The sequence below is a fragment of the Cydia strobilella genome, chromosome 13 (assembly GCF_947568885.1).
Source record: "Cydia strobilella chromosome 13, ilCydStro3.1, whole genome shotgun sequence".
Lineage (NCBI taxonomy): Eukaryota > Metazoa > Arthropoda > Insecta > Lepidoptera > Tortricidae > Cydia > Cydia strobilella.
The window spans coordinates 9,537,708-9,553,238 of NC_086053.1; the positions used below are offsets into that span (position 1 = coordinate 9,537,708).

Here is a 15,531-nt window from a genome sequence, read left to right on the forward strand (position 1 = left end):
AAGTGCTTTCATTCCGTACGAAGTTTTTTGGAAAGGATTTTAAATTAGGTTTCAAATACGTATTTACATTTTATAAAAACATTTATACACATGAATTTGGCATACCTAAATGCAATGATTTATACACGCGTGCGTGCGTGTAATAAATTTTGTAATGATGATCAAATCTAATATCAGTCAAAGTTAACTACTAGAATGAACTTTAACCATGTTATTGCTTGAACCAAATTGAACGTTTTGTTAATTTAAGCGACATTATGAAACCAACGTTATGTATGTATTAATGTTTGTCACTTTATTGCACTTAAACTGTTATTCAAGACTTAAAAAAATATAATATATTCAAATTCTTTGGTCGTTCCTCTACCTACGGTGTACTCGTTATTATTCAAATCCGTAACTGTTACTTTACCTTAGCCCACATTACGAGTACCTAATTTTGTGGTGTTCTGTTAACATTAATCACGTCTCTGTCAGTGTTGTTATGTGGTACGGAACACAGCCTGATGGCTGCGTTACTTGCATTAACGTTTTTGAACGCACAACATCGAAAGTGACCACGTGTTACTGTTAAGTGGTCAACCTTAAACGGAAGATAATATGAGCACGTCGTTTAAAAAAAAGGTTACGTTTACGATGACGTGAAGATAAACATTGTAATGATTACATTTATGCGATAAAAGTAGCTAATTGTAGAGTAATTCAGATAATTAGACAATTACAGAAATTAAAACGATTTGATTGTCATAATTTTATGGTCAGGTTTATAATTTTTCCTCAATTAAGAGAATATTTGCGCTCTTTAATTACCAGTGATAGACGATTCAATCACAAAAAAATACAAAAATGCTATTTAAATAAGTAGTGTTGAAAATAATACCATTTATATACTAAAAATATAATACTTAGCATGTTTTTCACCCTTTTTTTTTTAACGTTGGAGAAATGCGTTTACGCATGCCACCTGGTCCGGGGGAACCAGGAGGGATGACGGACTAACCAGAGGACTACCGTCTAAAACCACCAACGAGTGCCGAATCCGCCTCAGATGGGGTGCCGCAGGGTCGCTATCAGCATTCGACCGCATGCATGTTTTTCACCCCTAGTGGCAATCGATGAATTTATTTATTGTAAGTAGGTATCCCAAAACTAAACATATACATGTACGCTACCTGCTAACACCATATTTATTTACTTCGAAATATATCTGATCTCGTGGTGTAAAACATGTCCCAATTCTTATTGGGCACGCGTGCGCAGCCGGCTGGTCACATAACTCTTCTCCTAAAGATCGTCTCGCACATAAGCGGGATCCCTTGTTACAACACTTCATTCATTAATATATATATATAACAACTCAAATATAGGTAGATACCGACAGATAATGCAGAGCCCAAACCGTTGAGAGTAGGAAATTTAAATTCGAAATATATTCCACAAATATAACATTTCTACACTAAGGATTTTTGAAATTCTACCCCTAATAGAATGAAAATCGGTTTGATCTTTTTTAACGATTTTGATGAGGACGAAGTCGCAGGTGGAGACTAGTAAAATCGATAAAATAAATGATTATTCGCTAAAGATTATAGTAGGTAGACATTGTACTGCATACTGTATATGTATTTATAAGAGCCCAATAAATTGATCTGTCCAATTTCATCTTGAAGATTTGGTGTTTTAAAAGCAATTACATCAATAAATAAAATATTATAAAGTAAGTGTAAAGTTACCACTGCCATTTCTTTTTAATAGCAATAAAGGCTGCAACACATGTAAATCATAATCATACGATGCGTGTGCGCCGACCCTAAAAGACGCAAAACGAAAAACCGGTGCGAGTCAGCGACCGCGTTGACACTAGCAAAATGCCACGGATACTTGTCAAAATGCCAACTTGCATCGCTTACACTGCGTCGGCGAAATTGAAGTGCATCGATTGACCCAGTTAGCAAACTGCCAGTAACATAATGCGGTATAAATACATTTTTATTTAAATCTAAAAAACTAACCCATTTAATTTGTAATAACTTCTAATTTTTTTGTGCTTTGACGACAGCACCTAGTTGATTCAGAAAACTTTTCGACAACAGCCGCTTAATTTGACTTAACATGTATGTTGGAATGCAATATCAAACAATTTTGTAAGTAATAAAAAGCGTAACACAGTACCGGAACTAAGTACAATGTTAATTAGAAGGCAAGATCAGCGGAAGATCATGGTAACGATACAGACGAACCTCGTCCAAGTTCCTACTACCCGCATTTGCGCATTGCGAAGGTACTACCTATCCTTGATCTTCAATATAACTTAGTTTATAATTATGACAGCTGTAGAGAGAATGAATACAGTCTTGATTCATTCGATATTAGAAGCTTGAAAAATCCGTGTGTAATGTTTGGCAATCTAAGGTCGAATAGGAGGAAAACGGCCTTGCGGTCGATCACTAAGATATCAAATATCATAAAATCAACCACTGCTCGCTAGTTGACGAAATGTAGAACCGTGATTATAACTTAAAATTGATGTTCCTGTTTAGGGTTCCGTACCCAAAGAGTAAAAAAGGGGCCTTATTACTAAGATGAACCGTGATAGCTAGACAGTTGAAATTTAAAACATAAATTTAAAAAACAGAATAAAATAAATATTTAAGTTCCTCTTCTCTCCCATACAACGAAAGTGATTTTTTTGCCGTTTTTTTGCGTAATGGTGCGGAACTCTTCGTGCGCGAGTCCGACTCGCACTTGGCCGGTTTTTATAATAATTATCAAGCATAACGTGTTTAGTATTAATTTAAACATCATATGGTAGTTATATATTCAGACGTGGTTTCACCCTGAATTCATGTCTAAATTTACCGATGATTTAAACGGTGAATGGCGAAAAAACGGCAAACATTTTATGACATGTCGTTAGTGTAAGTATTTTTCTGTTAAACTCGAAGTTGGCGTCATTGTTGAATACAGAAGCCAAAAATGAAGAACAAAATAGTAGCAGTGATTACACAATAACTACAGTGACAATATAAATATAACGCAGATTCTGCGAAGTTGTCGGCGACTCTTTAATGGGTTAATGTGCTGTCCACGCGCAATAAATCTACGAACAAAGATATATGGCTGCTTGAAACTGAGAAGTCAGCACTCGAGGTCATAACGGTGTATGTTACTATAAAGCCCGAAGGTAGATAAGACGTTATATTGCCAAAGAAGTGAATTCAGCACAGTACAAGTAGTACAACTCTAGTAAGTAATTGCGATAAGGTTTACGATGTAATTCATTGAGACCGATTTGAAATGCATGTAATTTTACTAATGATGATTACTCATGATCTTGATGATTGACAATATCTCGTGCATGACAGATACCAATCTAATCAGAACAAACTTTCCTATGTTTCTTCTATTCTATCTACATATTTAGTTACGTTAATATTAGTAAAAGCAAACAGATACGTACCTACAAGTGGCCTGAGTCTATTTCATTAGTATATTATTTCATACAGTTTATTTATTAAATGGGTTGATGCAACTCAATTATTTCCGAAGCAGTTTGATAACGCATATGTTTATTTTTATCACTAGATCAATAGATAAGTTGATTGATAAAGAGTCAATCAAAATGAAACCGTATTATGTCACCGACGTCTTGCTGAAAGTTGATTACCTGTGTGTGTTGATTATCTATCTTAGGACAATTATCTTATTTTTATTACACGATGACTGATTTTATCTTGGGTAGCACGATTACACGTTTTAATTTGTTGATTTCATCAGCAAATCTTCGCGACAGCAGCACGCGACGGGTCAACGAGACATGATGTAGGTATTATCATAGGATTTTAACCTTGCAACAACAATGTAAGATGCGTCAGCCGTTTAGAGGATTTTATTTTACCTGGCTCGGTTAAACTTTAGTCAAGACCACAGATTTTAAATACAACTTTTAAAATTTATGTAAATATAAATACATTGGTATTGGAGTTGTCGGGAAACTATTTTTAATATTTATCCGCTTGGTACCGTAAACTGGGGTTACTTTGATTCGTTGGTTAACATTGATCATGAATTGATTTTTAAACTAATATAAGGAATTCGTTTCTGAATGCTTTCATCATCTATTTTTGTTAAGCATGCCAACCACATCATTAAATGTTTAACTACGCATTCAAAAATCAACTTCTATTCCTCAAAAATCGATGACCCCGCGAATCGAAGTACCCCTCATTCTACGGTACCTATAACAAGAATGGAACATGGAAATTGCTCCACCGACAGAGTCTAAATTATCTCTCTCTTAAATATATGATGATGTCGATGATGATGATTGGTTTTGTTTTTTACGAAAATGTATAATCGTCGTTAATTAATTGAGCCTTGAAATACAGACATCATTTACAAGTAATAATTAATGTATAACAATCACAGAGCGGCATTGTAAACAGGATGTGTTAATATTATTATTTAATTGAAATAACTACCTACTTAAAACAAAGCGTTTAATCGGCTTGTAAAACCTTACAACGGTAATTATGAAGATTTTAAAAATAGGCAACATTAATAATTTTAATCAAAAGCTAAGCTGTAATAACCGACTTTAAATTGTTAAAACAGCAGACATATTTACAGTAACAAAATAACAAGAATTGTGTTATGGCAACGATTCTTATATCAATTAACATATACCATAGAGTAACTTATACTAGAGCGGTACTGTCATAGTAAATTTTGTAACCCCAGTAAATTCACTGCCATCTGTCGACACACTTTAAAACTAAAAATAAATATTTATAAAAATACGATAAAATGTATTTAAATATGGATAAATGATTTATTTATTTGCATTAATTATTTTTATGATTTTGACCCACGTTCTTTTACTGATATGCGTTAAAATTGTTAAATAACAAACGAAACCGTCAACGCCATCTATACGACAGTAAGCCAAAGCTAGTAGCGCCCTCTGAACGAGAATCAAATTTTCTTGATTTTCGAGGCACGTTTTTTCCTTAGACTGTATCCATCTATTACGGAGTTATATCTATCTTTGCATATACTTAGTATTGGCTTACCTTTCAAGTTAATTCGTAAACAACGTTAATTTGCAATTAACTCATTAATAGTAGAAACTACATCATGTAATTGTTATCCAACCCGTTGTACCACTGAGTGCCCAGTTGCAACTGTAACAGAATACCGGTAATTCGGTAATCTACTACATTTATTCATTTTATGTTATGTAAAATGAGAACAATAATGGTAAGAACCGGTATAGGTCTACTGTTTAACTGGTAGGGCGGTTGGTACTGTTGGTAGGAAGTTATCATGGTCTACTACATGGTCGAAGGCCAGGTCCCTTTCAAGGCCAGGTCCCTATTTCACCACGGTGACAGGTGCGACAATTGTCGACATCACTGTTGCTGACGTCACAGCCCTCCATGGGCTACGGTTACCGCTTACCATCGGGCGGGCCGTATTCCTGTTTGGCACCATCATTGTATTATTTAAAAAACTATTATATCGGCAAAAAGCAGGTAAGTTTATGACGATGATGATGATAATTGTCACAAGATTTAAAAGAATTTTCGATAATTCTTGACAGAATATGAGTTCTGTGTCGGAATTTCGTGACAATTGTCATAAGCTTCGCAAAATAAGCACTTATTTATAGGCGATATAGTGGAGTTTTCTTTAAATTAAAATATTGATGGCAAACAAGCACACCGCCCGTCCGGTTACCGTAGGCTATGGAGGCCTGTGACGGTAACAGTGATGTCGACAATTGTCGCACCTTGTCACCGTGGTGAAATAGGGGCCAGGTAGCATGATACTGAAACAGATTTGTATTATGTTAAGTAAATAAAAATATAATATATTAACTAGTTTTAGTCCCAAAACACCTTTCTACTAGAAAACCACCGAGAAACTTTTTTACCAACCGCCTGAAATTTGAAGACCTTTCTTGAGTAAATATACAAAGTTTATGAAAAATACGCAAACTTTCCTTGCAAAAAGAAGGATTAAGATTTCAATTTCGTTAAGAGCGAGGATCTGGGTCTGTGGAACGAGTATCGGAATAATCGAAAGTGGCAATTTTGTTTTGAATCCGAAACGTAATGTGAAAACTTTTGAATTATGAGCGGTTGGAATTTAGCCCGCGCGGTGTTTGACACTCATAGGTACAGTCCGTATTTCTTGATATAAAATCTAAATAGAACATTAGGAAATTTAAGGAGGTTTAATACCTACCTATTTATGTATATATTATTTTGGTGTTGTTTATATTTTTAAGGACAGTTGACAATAGACGCCCTAAACCTTGTAGGTATTCTTCTTGTTGTATAATAAAATCAATATGTTGTTTTTTAAACCTTTGGAGTTGCAGGCGTCCATAGGCTACGGGGACTGCTTACCATCAGGCGGGCCGTATGCTTGTTTGCCACCGAAGTAGTATAAAATATAAAAAAACATTGAGACATAAAGGTAGCATTAATTTTCCGGTACTGATTAAGACACGTAATCGTGACTAAATGTTTAGATAGTAATATGGAAATAGGGTGGTATCCGTTACGCGAAAATAAAGTATTCTAAAGTGTGAATATGTTTGCGACATGCCTTGAGTTTTCTCCGTACACAATGTGATTCATAAGATTCAGGGTCGAATACTTTCGCGACTCCGATGTAGATGTTTCAATGAAGACTAAACTCTGAACCGAGCAGGAATTATAAATAAATTATAATGTCATAATCGTATATTTTGGCCAGTAAAGCCAGAAAAAATCCTTTGTTGTGCAAAGGTACAAATACAAATGAATTTATTTCATCACTTTTTACAGCTGTTCTTAGTTATATAGGTATTCTTCCAGTCTTAATGGTCATATTCCGTAATTTGAAATAAACTTATCAAAGACGATATTATGATTCATAATATCGTCTTTGATAAGTCGCGAGATCAAATCTTATCTCACGGCAGATGTCATAAATTTTGCCACATATCCGCTACAAATTCAATACCTTTTTGAATAACAATGTCTTTAAAGTTACATTACAAGCTGTCTAGTAACAATAAGATTTTGCGCCCCTGTCAATCATACACTTCTGGTCTCATTAATGTTGGTAGTTGTTAGTAAACATCGCACGCGTACAATCAAGGATTTATGTTTACTACCTGTGATTCATATTACATCGTCTTAACGTCTAGTCCACTTAATTATACGATCATCAGTGACGTAACCGACAACACCGATGTCCGGTAACCGGAATGATATCGGAACGTAGATATGTCGTGTGTGACATATTAGGGTAAATGCAACGACCTCATGAATTAATAAGTTGGCTAAACTCTTTAGCTAAGCCTGTAAAACCGACCCAGAGTTATGACGGCTACAACAGATGATGGTTTAATAAATAAGGAAGCATATAGCGACAGATATATTAATTATGGTAAGTACTAATCTGATCTCTACTCAATATCTTGCACTTATGTATGTGCAAAAATGACGCACTGCCTGTAGGCCATAATGTAGGAACTAAATTCTAAACAAGTCATGGACGTCATCTAAACTATTGTCTAAGTAGTTAATAAAAACTGCAACAGTGATTAGAGTAGGTAAGCCAAGTATCCTTGAGTAGGTTGACACCCACATGGTTCAGTAGGTTAATTTTATTATGTAATACTAATACTTAGTACTTAGCAGTCGCTTTCGTAAAAACTAGTACCTACGCCAATTCTTGGGATTAGTTGCCAAGCGGACCCCAGGCTCCCATGAGCCGTGGCAAAATGCTGGGACAACGCGACGAAGATGATGAATACTATATTTTCATTTCACTGTTTCCAGGATGTCAGTCAAACATACTACTTTAGTAAAGAAAATACACCTACCTCTTTCGGTTCAGTTGGCGTGCTGGTCCTGACGCCTGTCAAATCCTTCCACCGCAGCACCCCCATGACTGCGGTCCGCACCCACGAGCCCCGCCTGCTCCTCCCGTTAGACAGTTCATCCACCACACCACAGATCACCGAGTTCACCACCAACCCTTTCCCGGTTCCATTCTTATCACTCTTCAACGCCACGTCGCTGCTTATCGGAAAAGACCGCCTTTCCCTCATAAAGAACGCCAAAAACTTCTCGACGCCAAAAAAACTTGTTCAACGGCAAAAAAGCATCCTCACAAATCCCTCGTCATACAAGTTATTAATCATCCTAAGATATCGAACTTCAACCTGAAGATAAATCTTGCGGAAACGTTTATTTTTATTACAGTTTTCGGGTCACACAGCTGCGAATCTTCCCATAAGTGTACCGGAACTTTTCCAATTATTTTTCAGTCCTTAAAAGAAATTCTCCTCAACAGCCGTTTGCGCGACAAAAGGCGGTTCTAAATGGCTTTTGTTAAATCCAACTATGACTGCAGAAAACAGCCAAGTTTTTAAACTTTCACTTAGCACCGGCGTCGCTCCGTCAATGTAGGTTAGACAAATTTCTTTCGTTCCGAGTTATTCACGAAAACGTCAACACGAGCCTTTAGGATTTAATTCACACTTATTCTCAAAGAGTTCCAATACTTTCTCGCACTTTTTAACACAGTCAACACACTTTAATTATTCATTTGAGAATAATATCTGTTATAAATTAGATACCGGACAAGAGATCGGAGCAATCAAAACACGATCGCAGCGCGAAAATCGAGAACGACGCAACGTCTACGCCGGTTTACGTTCGGAAACCGAATGCAGTGGAGGCGCGTCGCGTGCCACATGCTTCCACGCTTGGAACACCAACCTCTTGTCCCTTTCTTTGACTTTATCTTGATACGGGACAGATAAGGACAAGTAGACGTTGCAGCGTTCACAAACAGAAGTAATGGTTACAAGACAGGTGAATGTAACTAATGGAGAAGACAACAAAAAAGTTTTCCAACCGTTTCTAGTGCGATTCTATTGTCAGAGCAAGATTGATACAGTTGAATGGTAGGTAACCGACAAGAAAATAATTATGTTAATAATGAAACGACAGGAATGCCAATAAGATTGAAGTTGGGTTTCTCAATGGTGTTAATTCAAGATAAGTAATTCAATTTAAGCACTTTCGTTTCTTTCAATCTTGTTTAGTATAGGTACTTTATATAAGTACTTTGCATACATAGATTAGCAAGAAAGTTAAGTGACTTTTAAGTACAAATGCATGTAATTTAACTGTAAATGTAAATTATTTACATTGATAAGATAATAAATTTTAGCCAGCCAAATTATCAGTTAGTTTGTGTCAATGCCGACTTCTTCTATATCGCGTTTGACAACATTGATTTCATGGTGTCGTCATTAAAAATACTTTAAATTCGTGCATAACGTGGTTAAAGCACACTAATTTGCTCGACACATTAAAAACCACTTATTGTTCTATAGGACCACCCACTAGAATTAGAACCAAGCCCACAGAAACAAGTAAAAAATATGTAGGTACTTTTCTTTGGACATGTCTAGCACGCACTATGAATCTAGGAAAATGTCAAAGGTCATCCTCATTATCATCCTCAGAAACACCGTGTCAACGAATTGCGTCATGGTAAGGAAACTTCGAGTAAAAACAAACATCCTGATATGTGACTACTGCAGCTATTGATGACATACGTTGCTCGTTGTGAGGTTTCCTATGAACTATGAACCCATAGGGATAACATATATTGATATGATACATGACAATTTTCTTATTGGCTTGGAAAGAACAATTATATTCCTAAATATTTCCTTTGATTGTAGTGCTATCAGTTTATGTTCATATCGTTTTCACACTAGGATGTAAGGAGAACTTCAGACTAGTAACTTATATGTGCGCCCACATCCGTGATCCGTGATACGATTTTCAGAGGTCAAATTTCGGCCGTGGTTTTTACGATGGTTGTATTTGCCATAGGAGCATTTTAATTAGGCTACAACTATTTTGTTCATACCTAAGAACACATATACATATCTAGACGTCCATTTAGGGAATAACAAAACCTGTCATTACTACTTTTTAAGGACGGCGAAGTCAGATCACCCATAATTAGGATTACTTGCATTGCATTCCATACAAAGAAAGGACAATGTCTACCATACAATTTCGCGAGCACTGCACCGAATGCAGAGGCGTGGCGCATCGTGGGAACATCCGGCTCCACCCGACCATATCGGTACAGCAGTTCGAAAGAAAAAGGAATCAAGAGTGTTCCAATTTAATATAAAAATACTGTCTTTCTGATCCTACCCCATATTCCTTTCCCTTGATGAGTTCGCCTCGGCGGAACCAATACAATCGCTACTAGACAAGTTTCAGGTACAGTATACATTCGAGTCAAATTTCCAAAAAATAAGCAAGCCCCTAATTATTTTTGCTAATCAACCATTCTCCATAGGTTCTCTAACATAATCCGATTAATAGCGCTCAAATAGTCAATTAATTTTAGAAGCTAACCGACAGCGGAACATACGTGTTTGTTTTTACTGTTATATACCATATCTCAAACAAATGTAATAGATCATGCATAAACATACAGTTTCGCCTGTGTACCCAAGTTCGTATTACGCTGGTTCGTGTAAGCGATCGCAAAGCTATCGGCATAACATCCGAGAATACTAGCAGTCTGCACTTCCCACAGGACAATGCACAGGTGGCCTTGAGCGCAGCTGCTTCCGAAGCCGAAAGAAGCATCGCACTTGGATAGGATAGAAGGGAATTCGTAGAAAATGCGAGAAGCCGAAAAATGCAATAATAAGGAAGGATGCGGTGCGGGAGAGTGAAAATATCTTTATGGTATTGATTACAGGAAATAACTTGCGCGGATATTTAGTACATACACATTTTACAATATTATAAAGAGCGTATTCCCATCTTAAAGGCCGGCAACGCACTTACAACCCCTCTGGTGTTGCGGGTGTCCATGGGCGGCGGTAATGGCTTACCATCAGGTGATCCGTCTGCTCGTTTGCCTCCTATTTCATAAAAAAAAATATATATATTAATTACATGTAAAAGCCTTGAAAAATAAGTCATATCCTACTCATGCACGTTATAAACGTTGCAGAATTCAACAAGTTATAGTACGGGAAGATACCTCGATATATGTAGTCGATATTGAGTTCCAATTCCATATTATTAAATTTACCTAAAACAAAAAAGTTTAAAAAAAGCACAATTTGTTAAAACAACATTGACTTTTAACAGCGTTCTTAACTGGCCATTAGTAGATCTTATTTATTTATTTACAAATGGCGGACTACAATAAAGTTCAAGTGTAGGCGGTGGTAAGTGGTAACTCTCACAACTGAGACGAATCAAACGACACATCAACCATATAAGTTAAAATCCGTAAAGCCGTTTGAGCCACTTTGGGTGTACCAACAATCGTAGCGTAGCGAGAAAATTAAGTTTATTATAAAAAAAACTATAAAAACATACATTGTCTTTTAAAAATATGAATGAATTTATTTAACAGAAGCAATAACATTGTCTTCATTGTGACATATGCGACATTTCTACCAAAAAGGGACCATAACGCTTTTGATGAACAATAGTTCCCGGAACACCAGAAAAAGCTTCCAAAACAAAGCCGCACAAATGCATGTATTGAGCCCTTAATGAGCGACCTAAATGACATGTACCAATTACAAACATCGCAGTTGTGCAACCTCAAACAAACGCCGCAAATTGCATATCCGTGTCGTTTCAGCGATACAACGGGGTGGGGGGGGGGTGATTCAATATGTTACATCGCTGTGTCATATCGCTGAAGATCGCCTTATCGACTTATAAAATTTTAAGTCATCTTGACACACTCTTGTATCAATGACTTATTCGTATGTCAACTGCATTACTGTTGCGACATTACTGCTGCGTCGTTGATGCCGCCGCTGTATTTGTCAATTTAACGAGGTAACGGTATACATAGTAACATATGACGATCATATGTCCTAACTACATAGGTAAACCATGAATCCTATATAACTGTCAAAAAGCAATCTTGAAGTTCGACACAGCGGGGCGCCGCCCAAACTAAATACGGGGCCCACCAATTTAATATCAAATTACAATGAGCGTACACAAAAAAGAACTTTTGTCGGTAAACATGAGTCGCTTTCATGTGGGAGGTCGTGCACTCGCAAATCTACTGTTTACCCGCACTTGTTCAAATTCTACCCTGTCACATACCATTGCAAGATATACCTTGCTTCGCAGTCCAATAGGTTCAATTTACAATTCAAAGGCTAAAAATAAGTATTAGGTAAGGAATATTCAAGCTGACCCCCGTATAATCCGAGAAGGCAAAGGACAGGGTTTTATCGGGTATTTTAAGAGTTATCTTTTGGCACTTGAGAGTACCTAATTAAAGTATTTCCGTACTAAATACGTTATTACTTTTCCCGGTGGATTAACCATTAGGCAAAAGTAGAAAATATTTAGCAGACAAAAATGGACAGAAATGGATATTGTCACTATCATTAATTACTTTACGTTCGAGAGTCGAGTAATTCCGCAAATTAACTTTGACAATGCAGGATTATAAGCGATTTTAGGAATTATCAAAAGTTACATTTATAACGGTTGTGTTTTACAAATTATAATGTCTTTTAATTCAAAATGAAACAACTTATGCATCAGAAACAAACCATACCACATGTTCAAGATTGTATTGTGTACTTATGCATAAACAATAACACTAATAAATAGGACTTTGACTGATAAGATAAGTTCACTGCCCTCTCCTCAGATAATAACAATGCTCGATTTCAATCGCGATAATCAAATGTAAATTTAATATTGTCGATATAGAGATATTGCCTTGCAATGTTTACACTCCTTTTGCAAGCGCGTTTTATTAGTTTTAGCTTTAGCTTTAGTATCGTTAATAAATGAACTTTACACCACCCACGTCGAAATCAGAGAGAAATGTTTTACAATATAATGTAATATCCACTGGCTATTCGATTAGCGCCACGATTAACAAAGTTAATGAAATCTATGGATGTTTCCACATATACTTGAACAAAGCAAGGAATCTTTTACATTGGAACTGTCAAAAGAGGTGATATTCATTATAAAATTTCTGAAAAAAGGCTAAACGCATCGTATTTATTAGGGGTTATGAGTAAGACTAATAAGACATGAAATCCATTTTAGTTGATTTTATTTAGTTTCAAGCTTGACTTACCTATAACTCGCGTTATTATTAGCAGTAAATTAATTATCAATAGTCCTAGAAAGTGTTTAAAATAAAGGTAGAAACCCGTTTGTCATTTTACTCTTGATTTGAGGATTTCAACATATTATCGAAATATTGTATAGTTCATGTGTATTGTTTTCTTGCAATTCTGAGCAATTCTTAGTGACAACCTTTTAGCAAACCTACAAACGTCTTTATTCCTAGACACTGTTGATAAAGATTTTTTGTAGACTTCAAAACAAGATAATAGCTAATTTGAAACATCACCATCATCGTTAAGGCTCGTTACGAAATCGGTACGACCCGTATGTATTTTGTCATAATAAATGAGACCTTATCAAATCTACCGAGATAACAACTTAGTGACCCTTTCCTATTCGACCTTTCTTCACTATAAAATATCTCCAGGATTCAATAGCAATTGCGGACGTCAGGGAATATTGCCGATTTTGAGAATGGCTCGTAAGGCAATATAACTAGCTGAAATATTTCTCTTTCGGAGATTTATAAAGGTAAGAAAAAATACATTTGATTTAATTTATTTATCTACAAGACAGGGATTTCAAAGGTAACAATAAACACACAATGACGATTGTCGAATGTACAGGATGTAATATTTTACATTTGCTTGTAGCTTGTAGCAAGACATTACAATTTTTTTTGCAATAAGAAGATTAAGTACGTATGTCAACATGCATACATACACACTTAGATAAGTGGTCGACATTTTCGGGTTTGCATTTAACGGAATTACGGCGTTATTGTGTTATAATTACCTACTTTTCATTTCCAAGGTTCCAAATCTCATAAATATCTCAACAACATCCTGAATAAACATTTTTTCCTTGCAAAGGGCGGTCTGCTTATTCCTTTCTGAATATCACCGTAGTACATTTACCTATAGAATCATGTTAGACCGAAACTGAACCGAACAAGCTACCCCCGTATTACCACCGCCAAATGAGGCTGCAGTTGCATAAGCGATGCACCGCCTACGTAATGACTGCGCTAGTGAGGTCCTCATGCAGACACATTCGCGATTCTTTTTGATGTTCACACTTAGGGCTGAAAACCTTGCGACACAAATCAAAAGGGATTATGTTGTTTATTAACGCAATGTGTTGTCTCGGGACGAATGTTTTATCTTCTCCATTCATAGGTCGTCATTATATATACTCATTACATTTGAGAAATAACCTCCACCGTTGGACATAGGCTAAGGCGGAGATTAGAGGAAACGGAGGTTTGAGCATTGAGACCGGTTTCCGAGCCCTGGAGAGGAGACGTGCGGGAATTAACCAATAGCAACCAATGGGTTGTACTTGCAATATACATATTTTCTCCGCTCCGCTGCATTACAACTGATGCTATTGGTTGATTCCCGCACGTCCTTCGTACCAATGATTGACATTTTAAATTAATTTTAACAAGCAGTGGAAAAATTACTGCCTTGGGTGAGACTTGAACTCCAGAGGCCGTGAGTTCAAGTCTCACCCAAGGCAGTAATTTTTCCACTTTTAAATTTATTCTAAGCTTGATTGACATTTTATTCCTAACTAAATTATGAAATCATACGGTTTCGAAGAGATTCTTACAAAAAAAAACATAACACTATTTTTTTATGAATAAGAATTAATGTTCATAATGAGTTATTGTCCACTAATACTGTTGCTGTCACGCTAAGCAGCAAAATTTGGCACCCGCAGTTGCATAAGCAGTGCAGTGATTTGGTTACGTAATCACTACGCTACGATGCGAATGCGACCTATGACGTACGACCTCGTGTATTCATTCATTTTTTATTGTGAATGGCTTTTGTCACTGCTTAACGAATATCACATTATCACTGCATTCCATTAGGATTGTTAGTGTTAGGTGTTCACGTTTTAATGAGGTTTTAACTGCTTTTTAAGGTATCGATAAAAAAGCAGTAACACTTAACGGGTTATAACTTAAGCACTTTGTATTTTTTACTATTATATGTTACATGCTTAAGTACCTCTGCAATATTAACTTCTACTTTCTTGTACCAAACTGCTACATGCATTATACCTAATGATTAAATTGACAATATTTGCAGTGTAGCGCGTGATATGCACAACAATATAAGTATTAGACCGAGATAAGATTTGGAGTTCGAATGACGCCCTAATAAATAAGGTACTAAACATCGTATGTAGAAATAATCACATATAGAAATGCTAAGGGAAGCGCAGTGATTGAATAGCAACACTTTTTTGAGAATGAACTTTGGTACCTGGTATGTTAGGAACTATAGGTACGGTCAAGAAATTTAATTTCAGTAGGTACCATTTTGCGCCTTGTCACAGT

General features: G+C 36.2%; 1 protein-coding gene across 7 annotated transcripts in view; it reads right to left on the reverse strand.

The window, feature by feature from the left end:
* Positions 1-15,531, reverse strand: part of LOC134746644 (rap1 GTPase-activating protein 1) — a 382,127-nt gene that overhangs the window by 118,484 nt on the left and 248,112 nt on the right. Inside the window, exon 1 of one of the 7 annotated variants that reach the window (XM_063681135.1) lies at positions 7,883-8,731. The exons of the other annotated variants lie outside the window; for them this stretch is intronic. Coding sequence (XP_063537205.1) covers positions 7,883-8,110 — 228 coding nt within the window. The 5' untranslated portion in view covers positions 8,111-8,731. Of the gene's footprint in view, positions 1-7,882; positions 8,732-15,531 lie in introns of those variants that run through there. 7 annotated transcript variants of the gene reach the window in all.